At 42.2% G+C, this 14,921-nt stretch overlaps 1 protein-coding gene across 4 annotated transcripts in view; it reads left to right on the top strand.

Moving 5' to 3' along the window:
* The window catches only part of LOC6500462 (neuroligin-4, X-linked), a 36,024-nt gene that overhangs the window by 18,300 nt on the left and 2,803 nt on the right, over positions 1-14,921 (top strand). For all 4 annotated transcript variants that reach the window (XM_014911084.3, XM_001953235.4, XM_032449823.2 and 1 more), the window contains 3 exons: positions 8,815-9,004; positions 13,854-14,005; positions 14,770-14,885. In XM_014911084.3, the coding sequence (XP_014766570.1) occupies positions 8,815-9,004; positions 13,854-14,005; positions 14,770-14,885 (458 nt within the window). The remainder of the gene's footprint in view (positions 1-8,814; positions 9,005-13,853; positions 14,006-14,769; positions 14,886-14,921) is intronic.

Genomic DNA, 14,921 nt, shown 5'->3' on the forward strand with positions numbered 1-14,921 from the left:
ATTTATCAGTTTTATTGCATTGTTCATAGTTTTTATTGTTTATTTTTTTTTTGTCAACCCTTTTATTTTTGGTTATTTGTTTAATAATTCCTCTTATTTGATTTGTTTGGCGAAATTATTTAAAATACACTTGCTTATGAAGATTACCTTTTCATAATACAGATAAGATTAAAAGCTGCTTTTTTTGCTACGAATGGATGGAGTTTTTTAAAGTATTTTCCCAAAAAAATAATTTATAAATTTAGTTGTGGCCCGATGGTCAACCTTTGCACGTTCGGAACAGTAGAAAGGACTCTTGTTATTTTATAAATTCTATGTGGCACTAAAAACTTTGCTTGCAAACTTCGCATACCCCTAAGCTGCAGGAATTCGCCAGGAGCGGATAACAGCAATAACACCCAAACAACAAAAAATAGAAGCGGCTGGAAATGCAACAAATAGACAAAATAAAGTGCAAACAACACCCACCCAGCGTCAGCAACAGCGACAGGACAAAGAAAAGAACGAAAGGACAAACAAACGATTGAAAGGAAGTTCACACAATCAACAACAGATGCGCTTTTTCACATACGAATAGCTGAACATGGAAACTCCCCAGGGGAAATTGTTTTGTATGACGTTGCACCCGGAGGTGGCCGTTAGGGTCTGATCGGGGGCACGTGCTGGGTGGTAGCGGCAGCCTTTGCAGGCTTTACTTGCTGCACATATTTGTAGCGGCTGGCAATCCGATGCCTTTCTCACTGTTCTGTTAACTGCATCCCAGTGGCCATGCTTTGTTGTCCGTCATTGAATTAAATGGCAGCCCAAACAGGATTCGAGCCAACGTACAAACGTCCGGGCATACGGAAAGGCAGACAGCCGGACAGCCGGAGAGTAGAGTTTTTTGTTTCAATTCATTTCATCTTGCGCCTTTTGTTCTCCACCAGTAGTGTCTCTCAAGTTGAAGTACGGGTGGAGTACTACATTTCAGTGTTTTCAACTCCTGTCGAGGCTTGCACTTGTCTGTTGACCAATTTGACGTGTTTGCCAATCAATGCATCTTCAGAGGACACTCCGGAGTTCTTTACGGATAATTCATCAATCGTGTAGAGAAATCGATGCTTAAGCTGATTGCCAATTGAAAAATATTTGGGATTTTTGAATGATTTTAATCTAAAAGAAGCAGTGCAAAAAAATTTACAACTATTTTATTTAAAAAAAAATAAAGTTACAATAGCCCTTAAAACTCTTGAAATATATTGATATAATTTGTATATTCTTTTTATCAACATCAATTTAAGTTTTTGATCATTTTCGTGAACGAAAGTTTCATGACAAAACTTTTATCGCAGTTCCTTGAGGAGTTGCTCTTCCTTTATTTCTTTGAACATATCCAACAAGCGTTCTTAATTTGAAATTACCTGAACTCGTCCTGCTAATAAAATCGCCTTAATACATATTTATGAGTTCCCTGGCAATCTCTTGAGCTGATTGCATTTCGTTTTCCCATCCTGCTTATGATTCCCATAACGCTGCCTTTGAGGCGCCTTAAAGCGCACACAATTTCTTCCGCCACCGTGGCTCGTTTTCATTTCGGCCTCATCTCAAAGCGAGAGGCTTTATCCAAGGACCCTCGAATGCACTTTTTCCAGTGTGCGTATCCTTTTTCCGCTGGCCATTTTGCCTAGTTTAGTGGCGTAAGTTTTAGGGCTAACGTTTGTAACTTTTAGGCATTGCGCCACTTTCAACACTTTTTTGGTTTATGGCAGGCTATTTTCAGGGGTCCAAGCCCCAGGCTCCAGCCAGTTCCGAAAGGGGATTGTCGGTGAGAGCGAGACCTGTTATCCGACCCCTTTTAGCATGCTCGAAACGTGTTTCCATGGCTGCGTTTAATGGCTGGTCAGATACAGTTGCAGATACAACATCGTCCTTTTGCCCCGCCGCACATGAGGCCCCTAAAAATTAGCTACTCTGGAGACAAGCAACAAAAACAAGAGCAAACAGGCCAAACAATGACTTAAGACTAGAGAGGGGAAGTTGTAAAACTGCACTGAAAAAAAATTAGAGCTTCTTTAATTTTTTTTTAATTCAACAAGGAAAGAAATTCGATCAATATATTTCACCTAAACTAATATGAGTTTTAGGCCACTTTTTTAACATTTTAAATGTTAAATTCGTTTGGTAGTAAAACTTTTATTTCAGTGTAGGCCTAGTGCTGCATGTTAATGAGTTGCCTGGCAATTGCCTCAAATTGTTTCTGGGGCCATTGCCTAAATAGCTTTGTCCTCTCCGTAGTTGCCCTCCAGGTGGGTGGATGCTCTTGTATATGTAGACCTAATTGCAGGTGTGTTTGATTTACACTAGCCATGAAATTGGCTATTTTGGCATTACCGTAGAATTCTGTCTGTTCTTTTAAACGTTAAGCTGACACACATTCGCCCAGTCTACCGAGATTTATGGCCCCATCGAAATTGTCTACCGGTTTCTGGTGGTTTTTGGGGTTTAGTAGGGCAGCCTGTCCAAATGAAAGGGCAATTATTTACTGCAGTATCCGTATCCTGTTCTTGGGGCGAAGGCCCACTTCCAGAACGGATTGAGGTTTTGGGTTAAACACTTCCACTTTCTAAGCTGAAAGCTTCACTGAAGCGATTCGCATCCGATTTCTGTTTAAAGATCTTTGCGGACTTACAGGTCGGCTTTGTTCACTCGGTTGAGTTATTATTCAATTCAATTTTATTCAGTGGAAAATATAGCCAGCTGAGCTTACAGAAATTTAAACAAGCATAAACGCATCTGCTGTAAAATTTAATTTGAATATTCATTTTACTCGAAAGAATTCTCTTTCACTTTGCATTCATTGCCTTCTATTGTCGAACCGTCTTGGAGCTTTCTCATCGTTTTTCCGTTCTGTAAACTGTTGCTTAGTCGCTTAATTCCCGGCTTATCTGCCCGAGACATAATTGACCCAACTCAAAGTGTCGCTGACAGCTTTATATTGCCGTTTTAATTTCAGCCATTTATAAACCGCATCTCTTTAATTACCCAGCTGGCCACAAAAGTTGCTTTCCCCGGCGATAAAAGCGGGCCAGACACGCGTTTCAAAAGATAACCGAAATCCTGGGGGCAGGATAATAATGCCAGCAGACGCTTAACAGCATAAACTTATTTATTATAATATTATTTATAAAAATATGCAAAGCAATGCCCCCGGGTCAGCTCTGTTGAACCTTGGCGACAGACGGCGTTCGTTCGTGGGTTCGGGTTCCCTAATTTATGGCGCTCGGGTCGTGCCGCAGTAGGTTGCATACTTTATGGTCAGGGTTGCCTCGAATACCAACAAAAGATAGCCAAATACTTCTTGATTTTTCCCAATGAAACAGCTTGTTGGTAATTTTCAATGAGAAAACAACACATTTTTAAAGCGCCATGGGGACCAATTCATAGAAAACTTTATTTAGCATACAGGAATATATTTTATAAAGCGGTAACTTACGTAAACTAGTTTTCGCCTAGAGATATATTTTGAGGCTATTGTATTGTTTATACCCAACTTTGTTTTTTTTTTATCTGTGTATGAACTATTTTTGACATTTTTTATAAAAAATATGGTTTTGAAGAGAGCTGAAAAATTGCTAGATGCCCAGAACGGAATTCGGAAACCACACAGGGAGCAATATGATGTGGGTGTGGTTTCCGAAAAGTGGCGGTCTGGAGGGTTTCGCAAAAGCTATAAACTTTTAAATGGCATTGTCTGCTGTTACCCCGTACGCTTTTCGCTTTAATATGCTGGCTAAATATGCATTTTGGTTTCCAGCTGGTCTTGTTCTCCACATATCCACATCCTCCTCCCATCGGCAGCATCTTGAACCAGTTGCTCCGGCCCTATTTGCCAAACTTCTCTCGTAAATTTCCGCTGCTGCAACTAGTGCAGACGTATAATACGTTTCCCTACGCTGGGAGTATTATGTTTTTTTTTGCCAACTGGGAACGTGTTGTTTACACGCTGAAACATCATAAATTACATGCGTGCCTTGTGCCACTCCTCTTGTGTGTACACGAGCTCAAACTCAATCTGGATTGTTCGGGCCTGGCCTGTTCCGAGCCACGCCCTCGCCGCCCCAACCACGCCCCGTTTTCAGGCGATCTGCCACTGACATGCATTTGGAGTGGATCTTTCGATTAGCCGATGGAAACAGACTTGCACAGAGTCACTTTGCATATCAAAGGTTTTGTGTACTTGGCAAATATTGAAAACTCTGATGCGTTTTAAAGGAAATTGAATTCAAAAAGTGGGTAATTTTCAGCACGATTAGGGAAGTTATGTAAACAAGCAACCATCTTAGCTAATTTGGTTAACTTTCACAAACTTTGCTCAGCCAAAACTGGCTTAAACTATTTAGAGACCTCACTGCGACACTTTAAACACATCCACCGCTTATTGCATCCTGTGCTCATCCAACTTTGCTGCTCAGTGTAAAGTTGAAGTGTAATAAAATGGTGCTTATTGCATTGTGAGCGGCATAAATATTCACACACCAGGCCGCTGAAGGACTCTCCGAGGTATTTCCGCCCCCGACCCCCTCATCATTGTAAGTGGTCGCATTTCCCAGGCGTGATGCAGTTATTCATAATCGTTTGTCAGTGCAGGATTATATATGGGAGCCAGTGTACAGCCCTGTGGCACATCTACATATGTTTACACATACACCGGCACACAAAGCGGCCGCAGCATGCGGCAAAGCAATTTTGGTAAACGCTTTCAGGGTGGAAACGGTGGCGTATACGCAATATATTATATTATATTCCGCACTGACCAGAAATTGTTCTACACACAGGCTGGTCTAATAAATAATGCAAATCTGGCACATAACCGAATGGGATGAATTGTTAAAAACAAACAATTACCATGTCGAGCAGTGCATTAGTGGCACATTTGTGGATGCAAGCCTTTGAATTTTGATGTGGAATTTTAATTTTTATAAACAAACATGCTTAATTATTTTTTATAATTTCCAAATTAGTATTTCAATATAATCATGCTTCCAACTCAATTAATTTAATTGATAATTTCATAAAGAGTTGGTTTAAATTTAGCTTAAAATTCTGTGAGTTAAAGCTTACCAAATGGTAACTTCACTCTCACGTACTCATTGGGGCCCAGATTCGAGTTTCGAGGGCATGTGTACACATCCTTGTGTATCCCGACTACTCAACTCCTCCCGATGCTCCTGAAGAGCCTCTAGCGATGGGTGAACTCTTAATGGGCGACCCACGTATTCGAGACCGTTAAGTGGGGTTTACGAACCCACACCAACACCCGCACTATCCCACTCCCCGGGGGTCTCCTGGTTCCTCGGAGTCTGCCGGCGGGCATTAACGCCAGTTAGTGTTCCGCATCCGAGCTTGTATTTTGCTGGAAGACATGAGTTGTTTTGCTTTGTTTGTTGGCTTTACTGGCGTATCGGATGCGAGGGTTCTGGGTGATTAAATGGATTTGATTTTCACCTTTTCGCCCACGCCCACGTCCACGCCCTCTGGTATACCCACAATGCTGAGATTTCACTCAGTGGTTCGAATATTTGAGGTCGGACTTCATTTAACGTTAACTCAATTTTATTCACGAGAAGGGTATTCAAATTCCCTTAACTTAATTAATGCCCAACGTATTTTGACCATCATCGTTTTATCCCAAAGTTAAAGAAAATGCAAAGATATTCGCCCACTCGTTTCGGAAGCCGAGGGCAATGCCATTAGAAGCACATTCTCATTCCATCCAATTCCCGCTTAATGCAATTTAACATCAAATTGCATTTATTCGAAGGGCGCTCCGCTCGTCGTACTTCATTAGCAAACTCCTCAACAAATTCATTACGGCTGCAGCTGCCAAAAATCTGGGGCACTAGAAAATTGTGCACCCGAGTGGAGTGGCAGAAAGCAGCCGGAGACCAGACAGTCGGCACAGAAGGAATACCGCCGTCTGTGCCTCTATATCCTGCCGGTGAATGGCGGATGAGCAAGTGTGTGTGTGCCACACTCTTGTGTATCCCGGTTCTGGCGAGAAGTGTTTGTTTGAGTGCGGAAATATTTAAAGTGTCACATACGCTCTTCGGAAATTAAATGTGAGTGTTGCTTCACGCTCCAGAAACGAGCAGCGGAAGTCACCAACCTACACTGTTCAAACAGCTTAGTTTGCTTTCAAATTAATCGTTTATCCAATAAGATCATTGATTTATCATCTATTGAGAGTATAAATTGGATTTCTTTAACATGAAACATATAATTGATATACATAGAAGCTGTGGAAACACGAAATTTTTATTCATGTAGCGCCTGGAAAACTGAATTCTACTCTTGAGGACTCCCTGAATGGTCATTGGTTTGGTCGCTATTCAAGGTGGAAAAGGTTGAGTGGCTGGCTGTGGGGTTGTGGGCGTGGCAGCTGGATAATTCCCCATTCTTTGTGCTTCCCTTCTTAGCCTTTATTTGTTTCGGCTTGTGTTTCAGTTTCTGGTTTTGTTGTGTACTTTTCCGCTGCATACTTTCGAGAGTGTTTGTTGTGCATATTTCTGGTGGCCATTTGTCGGGATAGCGTTTGGGAGTGCGACCGTGTGTGTTCGTGTGTATTGGCGCTTCGAGTGTTGTGTGGTTACTTTTGAGTGTTTTCGTATGTTTTGGGGCTCTTTTGTGGGTCGTTTTGCGGTGCGTATACGTAACATTGTCGCCTAAACACGAATATATTTAATTATATTGTCGGTTTCCTGGGTACACATACAACATTCCGGCGGAGTTATTCTCAGAATCATTCCATTTATTGTTTGTTCTGCGGCGCACTTTAATCTCGTTTCCTTGCCACCAACACCGCACTTTTGAGTTTCTGCATGTTTTCCCAGGGACTTTCGCAATGCACATCGGTCCAACTTTTAATTAAGCATTTGTGCTGGTCTGGTGGCATTCGAAACTTGTTAGCTCGACTTTGTTTGCTTGTTTTTTATTTCTGTGTTTGCTTGTTTGTCAGCGCAATTCGCGTGATTTCCAAATTATATTTGCGATGGCACATTTTGATGGTTTCCCCATTGAAAGCTGCAAAGTTGTTCTTTCCCGAGACGGAATTATCATGGCTTGCATGCATTTTTAATTAAGCAGGACTGCGGGTGAGCCAGGGTATTCGATGAGCTTATAATAATGCCACAGCGGCGATTAAAATGGGATCAAAGTTGGAGTGGATGCGCTGCGGGAACTTTAACACATGCCAAATTTGTTTCGTTTAACCTTTTCTCCTCCAATTAGGGGTTTAAAGCTTGCGAAGCTTAATGAGAACACTTTCAGAATAAACGCCACCAAAGCGCTGGCTTCTTCTTAAACATTTAAGAATTTAACGTGAGATTTTTCTGCTCATTCCCTATTTATTGCGCATACGACCCGTGTGCCGGCAGACATTCGCTCTCAGCGTCCTCTCAACTATGTGGGATTACATAATAGAACCCGCAAATAAATACAGAGCGTAGCTGAACTGCTTCGATTCCAAATCCGATTCCCATTCCAGCACCAAGGCAAACATGTGTATCCGGCATAGGAGAAGCATTCTCGTACGTCCTTTGCAGCATGGGAATGTGGAGCATGAAGAAGTTAGCAAACGGCAGGCCACCTTGGTCCGTACATTCATGAGTGACACCGTTACCACACGACCATCGCCCTGCGCTCCGGGCTTCTTCACGGGGGGTGCCTGAGCCGCCGGAATGGAGGTCAAAGTGCATAACTTAAGTAGCCGACAATAAAATGCATAACATGGCATACAAAACACAAACAGACAAGGCCGGCCAGCAGAGGAAAACTAAGTACAACCCGTACGAAAATGTGCAAAATATGGCTCTATTTATTTGTACATTAGGCCATGCCTGCCAAGACGGTGAAAAACTCGCCTCACCCGCCGTCTCACATTCTCCCACCCGGCCGCATGATTCTCCCTCCCGAGTGTCTGTGTGTCCTGTGGCATGTTGTACCTGCCTCAACAGCTGCTAGCAAAAGGCCGAGTGTTGTGCTTGACATGAACACAAGGCGGGCACACAGGGATTTCAGCTTCTTTATTTCGTTCCATATATATTTTTTGTTGTTGTATTTTTCTTTACTTTACTTGTGTCGTCTTGTCTTTCCCGCTGCGCCGTAATAATTTCATGCTGGGCTAGACTTAACCAGAGCAAACCGATTTATCTAATGTGGGCCTGGAGACTAACAAATTTATTAAAGTAAAATCCGCACAAAATATGATTTCATAGAGGTTTATGAGAGAATGACCTTTTGAAAGTTTAAAGTTTTTAAAGGACATCTGAGATACATGAGTAGATATCCTTAACCTTAAATAGTAAATTCTTTTTCATCCTCTTCGAGTAAGTGTCCCCCAACTATTATTGCCCGCTTCGTTCTAATGAAGAAGCGTATAAAATGTTACTAGGGGGACTTTCGTTTAATTATTTGGGCCAACTCTACAAATCTTGTACGAAATTCGATTGCAATCAGCGGGACTTCTTAGTGGATTCGCGATTTCTTCTCTGCGGTCTGATTTTTTTTTGACATTAGTGCGCCATTGTTGGCGGCCATTGTTGACTGCCGACGGGGAGTGGTGAACACAAAAGCCAACCGCGTAATTAAGCTTTACGTACCGAGAGTAAATACACAAAAACAGGGACAACAGTGGCACAAACCAGTCACACCCACGCACTCACCAATACCAATAACCGCAGTGAGCCACCAAATGTTAACAATGCACATTACGCATACGCCACGTTGCCATGATGTTCCTCTTGTTACTGACCGTTTTGCCTTTTCCTTGCCCCGCAGATACCAGGACATGTACAACAATCCGATTAAGGCCACTAATTTGGAGCACCGTGACGTGGTACTGGACATTCTGTCCGATGCCCGGGTGGTGGGGCCGCTACTGCAGACGGGAACGTTCCACGCGGATGTCAATCGGCGCAATTATATGTACGTATTCGGCCATAACAGCGCAACTGGACCTTATGCCCACGTAAGTATTAGCCAAACGGTTGAATGGCCACTCCAATTACTAGCCATGCGCTTCTGCGCTTTTAATTTAAACGCCGGTGGTCGGGCCGTAACTAAGCCCAGCATGAATTCGCATCTAATGAGTTTCTGTGATGTACTCGATTTCTCTCATTCCCCCAAAAACCGCAACCTACTTTGCCTGTCCAATAATGGAACAATAATGCTGAAAAGTTTGTGGCATTGGGCCCGGGAGTGGTGTCCATCACTGGGCTGACGCTGCTTGTTTTTGATTTTTTGGCCAAAACAATTGGCAAGTTTGCAGCTGCCGATGGCGGCGGACGGCCGTGAATGATAGTAATAAAGACAATGAACCTCGCAGCAGCAAAAACCAAAAAAAATCTCTTCAGAGATACAAATGGAATATTACACTGAGGAAAATGCATAACTTATGCAGGATTAAATACTTTTCTTGTTTATCAGGATTAGAGTGTAATAAGATAAGTGTTATTACAAACCATTGCCTTTTATAAATCACATATTATTTTCCACTGAATAAACAAGATTCGGAAATAGTTAAATCCATAAAGCAGTCCATAGCCCATAAAAATTCGATAGTTACCCCATGAAATAAAGAATATAAATAGTGATATTTTATTCTCCGAAGTATACAATAGAAAACGTTATACTTCCGTTTTTTGCGGTGCCACCAAAAAGGACAAGGCGCTGAAAATCCAAAACAAAAACAGAGTCAGACGGGCTTAGCTCGTGTCCTTTGCTAACCAGACGGCATCCTCTTGACTTAGGGTTCACTGGTGTCCAAGGAGGGGTCACCTCCCGGACGACAGGGAGGGGTTTTGCCATGGTTATGGTTATTTGTGTCCTTGTTCGACTGCCGGTCCGTTTGGCTTTCTAGTCGGTTTTTATGGCTCTGTCTTGCTTATGGATTTGTTACTGATTGCCTCGCCCAGATAGCTTTGTGTTGCCATGAAGCTGTCTTGGCCTCGGACCTTCGCTACTCTACAGATAAATGGGCATATTGATTTGTAATTAAGATGATTGGATTGATAGGCAAATGAGGATAGCGTCTCCTCTTCGAGATAGCCGGACTTCTATTTTGAGTTCGCCTGCCAGGAAATCCTTTCACCTCCCTTTAAGTTTCCTGCAGGTTAGAGTCCTGGACTTTCGCCTTAGCTTTCATTTGGATTGGGAAAGGAATGGTTTCGCTAGCCAAGGCAGTAAAAACTTTCCAAATAAGCAGCATCCAAATAATGAATTTCAAAACAAGTCAAACAGGGAGACAAAACAAAGGCGACACTCATGCTTACTCCCCCCTCAAAGCGGAAAGTTATTATTTCGTATTATATTTTTGGCAACTCTCAACTAGCGCTAAGCGAATTTTTATGGCCATAGTTGCGGAGCGGTGGGTCATAAAACAAGCTGCAACTGCAAATAGATGAACAACCCGGGGGGATGGCCTTTTGAGTGCGACAACAGCTTGTGGCAAGCGGGTGCAACAACTTTTTAATAGCCCGCAATTAAAGCATGTGAATAAGTCTGATAAATTGCAATTGAACCAAAGTATCAAAATCACACAAAAGAACATGTTTATGCTCCCTGATGTATGGGCCGGATTCCAGGGCTCGTTCCAGAGCTCCGCATTAGTGCGAATAAATTGCGAGAATAAAATTCACTTAAATATTTCATGCTGCTGCGGCGCTCTGCTGCGGATCCCAAACATGAAAAGCGGATCCCAAGGATATTCGAGCAAGAGCTCGTGCCTACAAATTATCGCTGGCTGTCGCCAACGCAACCTAGTCGCTTGTATTTTCGTATTTTTGTTTATCTTTTTATTTTGTGTGGGGCGCAGACGATGGGTACAGAGCTAACAGTCAGACAAGTTGCTACCCACACAAAAGCCTCCCCTCGTTTCATTTTATTTATGGCATAAACCCACAATTCTCGGTTGCCGCATTCTTCGTTTGTCGGGGAACTCGACTGAATGCATGTGCATGAATGAATTTGTGCATAAACTGCGTTTCTGCACTCCATCTTAGGCTTCTTCTGAAAAGTCAGCCACTCACTCACTTCAGCCACACCCAGCCCCAACCGCGAACTTGTACGCCCCTTGGCTTTGACTATCTGGCTGGGGCCACAGGCTTATTGTAAAACTTTTTGGCACATGTCTTGCTTGCCTCAAAAAATAGGCCAGAGAGACTACTTACATCCTTGGTCGATTCCATTAAGGCCTTTGTGCGGCTCAAGCCGATTGTTAAAAATAGCGAAAATTATCCCAAGTATGGATTATTCAGCCCAAATGGGGATTGTGCTTAAAGTAAGGCTTAATTGAATTTAATCCCCGGCAAATAACCAGAATGTCCACCCAAATTAACATCACAGGGCTGCGGATAAAAATGGCTGCCTTGGAGTTTTTCCATTTTCCTCGTCTAATTTCCCGGGCTGAGCAATAAACGCAGCCAGCCAGAAACTTTGGCAAAACAAGTTCCAATTTATTTGGGCACAATCGAGGGAAAAGAGATGAAAACGACAATTCGCATCGACTTCGACTTGAGGACAGTTTAATAAGTTTTCCATATTAAATTTAGCATTTTCCCCAGTGTGCCCGCAGTCGCACGTAGACAAACGTCATTATCATCGCATTCTAAACGCGGTCAGCATCCCGAGCATTTACCAAAAAAATTCACCAACAAAAAAAAAGGAAAATAATATGAAGTATGTCCCGTCTGGCCGGTATCTTTTTTCTTGAAAAAGTTTTTTTTTCGAGGACTATTCAGGCATTTCCTCCTTCTCCTCCATCGCTACTTCTGATAAGAATGCCAAATGGTTGAGGAAGGAACAGAAAATTTATGAAAATAAAATAAATATGACCGAAACTAAAGTTCTTATTTTTGTGCGTGGTTGAAAGTTTGCGGCCGCAAAAAGGATTCGGAAACTGGAGTGTTTGGCAAATACTATAAAAAACGTGCCCGTTATGCTTGCTGCATAGCATACTTTTTTGGGCCGAGACCGAAATTCCGTGGGGAAAATATTTAATTGCCGTATTCGTTTTCGTGTTCGAAAAACAAGGATACGGCAAAAGGAAAACGTCAAAGTCAAACAGAATTTTATTATCTCACTAAATAAATTATTAGAAAAATAAAACCAAATGTTTTAATGTATTAAATTTCTATATAAGCAAATTTGCAAAAAACCTTCGGGGAAGAAAATATTTAATTACCGAACACAAAAACATCAAGTTAAAGCAGCCCATTCTGCTGAATTCTCGGTCTAATCCTATAAAATTATAAAGAGATGAGGGCAAATTGAGCGGCAAGGGGACCGGAGTCCTTTTCACTCGCCGAATTCACGCCCAGGCATTTGCCTCAGGACTCGCTTCCTTCGACCCGAATATAAAACGTTTGCCCTGAGCCAATTCAGGGGAAAATATTTTTGGAAATTTTACACGCTACGAGTGCCATTAACTCCATTAGGTTTATTGCGACAAATGGCGCTAAGTCAAATTGTTGCTTCCGTTGCCATGGGCAAAAAAAATTCCGGGAGCTCCGCCCACCCGGGCATAAATTACAAAAGTTACGCATTTATTTCAAATTGAATTTCCGCCTTCGTTCCGGTAATTTTTTAATTTGCAACTTTAAAGCAACAAAAATCGCCGGTCAATAGCAATAATTTGTAACAGGAAGCTCCCACGTTTCGGCCATTGAAATAATGCATAAATTTATGTTGACCAATTTATAAAAATTTCTTAAATTATTCATATCGTTACATCCCAATACAGGCTAATACCGAATGAGTTCTATTAAAGCGGAAATGTTAAATTGAAAATTATATTTACTCTTAGTTCATTGGTTTTACTGAAACACTTTTCATCCAGTTGAATATAAAAAATATTTGCTCCCGTAAAGCGCTTAATGTGATTGATATCAGAATATTTTCATAGTGACCATAAAAATAAACAGCTGCCAGTCGGAAAATCAATTTCAATCATAAAACGAGTCTTAAAGATACGCGTTGATTTTCGCAAAAGGCTATTGAACTTACACAATGCGTCTGACAAAGGGATCCGCTGGTAAGCCTTCCAGGGACATCCAATATTGAATTCCGTTTGCTCATTTCATCAAATTCTCACACAATTGCAAAATGAAAATCAAAAGCGAAATTCATCATTCATAAATGCCATAAAAGACATCAACGGCAGGGAGGACATCGTCCAAAATCCAAAAGGACAGTCAGCAGCATCAGCAGCTTCAGGACAAGACCGTTTTGATGTGCTCAGACAGAAATGCTTTGTGACTTTGTTACATTTTTCATGGCAACAATAAAAACTTGGCTTTATTACCTACTTACATACAGCATTGCCCTCCGGCGGTCCTGTCTTCTCCGTTCGCCTAGCGACAGGAGGAGTCCTGTCTTCGGCTAGCTAAATATTTATGCAGGCCGTCCAAAAAGATTGATGCTGGTTGGTCACAATGGCCAGAAGGAGCCATAAAAAAGTGCTGAAAACATTTCACACCGATCTCCGATTTACCGCGTTCCTAACCGCAGTTGCCCTTTATTTTTTTTGGCAATGGGTATGCCTACTCTCTGATGAAAGACAAAAGGGTTCCAAGTCCTTCGTGGACTTAGGGAAATCTAAAAATATAAAACAAGTTATCAAGATATACCTGGGCTATCCCATTGTTTAACAAACAAGCACTTCAGATAGTATTAGCCCAAGCTCTTTAAATTTTCCCCTGTTAATACTTTGTTATTTATGATCCGCACCTTTCAACTTAATAGCTAGCTCATAGAGTATTCCCTTACCGGCTTGATTTACTGATTTTCATGCATTTTTTCTTATATATTTTCACTTACAGCTACCGCACAGCATTATGGGAGAGGAATTGGCGTTCATCTTCGGGGCTCCCCTGGCGCCCGCAGGTCCATTTCCCAGCAACAACTACACGGTGCAGGAAAAGCTGCTTTCCGAGGCGGTAATGGCATATTGGACGAATTTCGCAAAGACTGGGTGAGTACTCGGGAAACTGGACTTGGACTTGGAGGCCGAGAGCGGATGTGAAAAGTGCATTTGGAGAAAGTTAGCAGGGCAGAGATGAAGTGGTTTTTGGCTTCTACAAAAAGGCCCTAAAAGTGGGAGGGCCATCAACATCAACTCGACGAGTCACAGTTCTGCATGCAAATGTAGATGTGGATGCAAATACAGATGCGGATGCGAATGCGGATGCGGTTGCGGATGCAGTGTGGGATATTCATGAGTTTTGGAATGGCGGCGACGGTTGCCTTTGGTTGGGTTTGGTTTGCCTTCGAGTGGGGCACGTTTTGCAATCTGCAACGCTTGGACAGCGAAATGAATAGAATTTTTACTGCCGGTTTTATTATTATTCCACAGGACACTATCGGGTGGCGGGACATGCAAATATTATTAGTTGTACTGGCCCCCGGCTCGGGGATAAAAATAAAGGCCGGCATAAAAAAAGGGGGAAAGGAATTTGAAACGAGTGTGGCAATCAAAACTGAAATCAGGAATCGTTAGCACGACGTTTTGGCATTCGCCTGCATCCTATCCCAGTGGCAATCTCAGTAGGGGAGACCGAGTGCTTATTGGCCATAACCATGTCATTTAAATGAGCAAATGAATGGCCGGATTATGTCGATAAAATGAGATTTTTCTGAGCAGCCCCGAATGGGAGAGGGCATTAATGTGAATTAGACGATAACATATATGTCTGGTACTTTTGTCCTAGATTTGCATTGATTTCTTTTTGGTTACAGTAATCCCAAGGCGCCCTGGAAGGGAACCTTTCTGAATTCACATGCCCTCGAGTGGGATCGCTATGATTTGGACTGGCCGGAGTTCAACAGAAGGTCCCAGGCTTACTTGAATATAGGTACGTAGGCCACTTTAACAGTACCAGATTATATAA

Source organism: Drosophila ananassae, chromosome 2L (assembly GCF_017639315.1).
Source record: "Drosophila ananassae strain 14024-0371.13 chromosome 2L, ASM1763931v2, whole genome shotgun sequence".
Taxonomy (NCBI): Eukaryota; Metazoa; Arthropoda; class Insecta; order Diptera; family Drosophilidae; genus Drosophila; species Drosophila ananassae.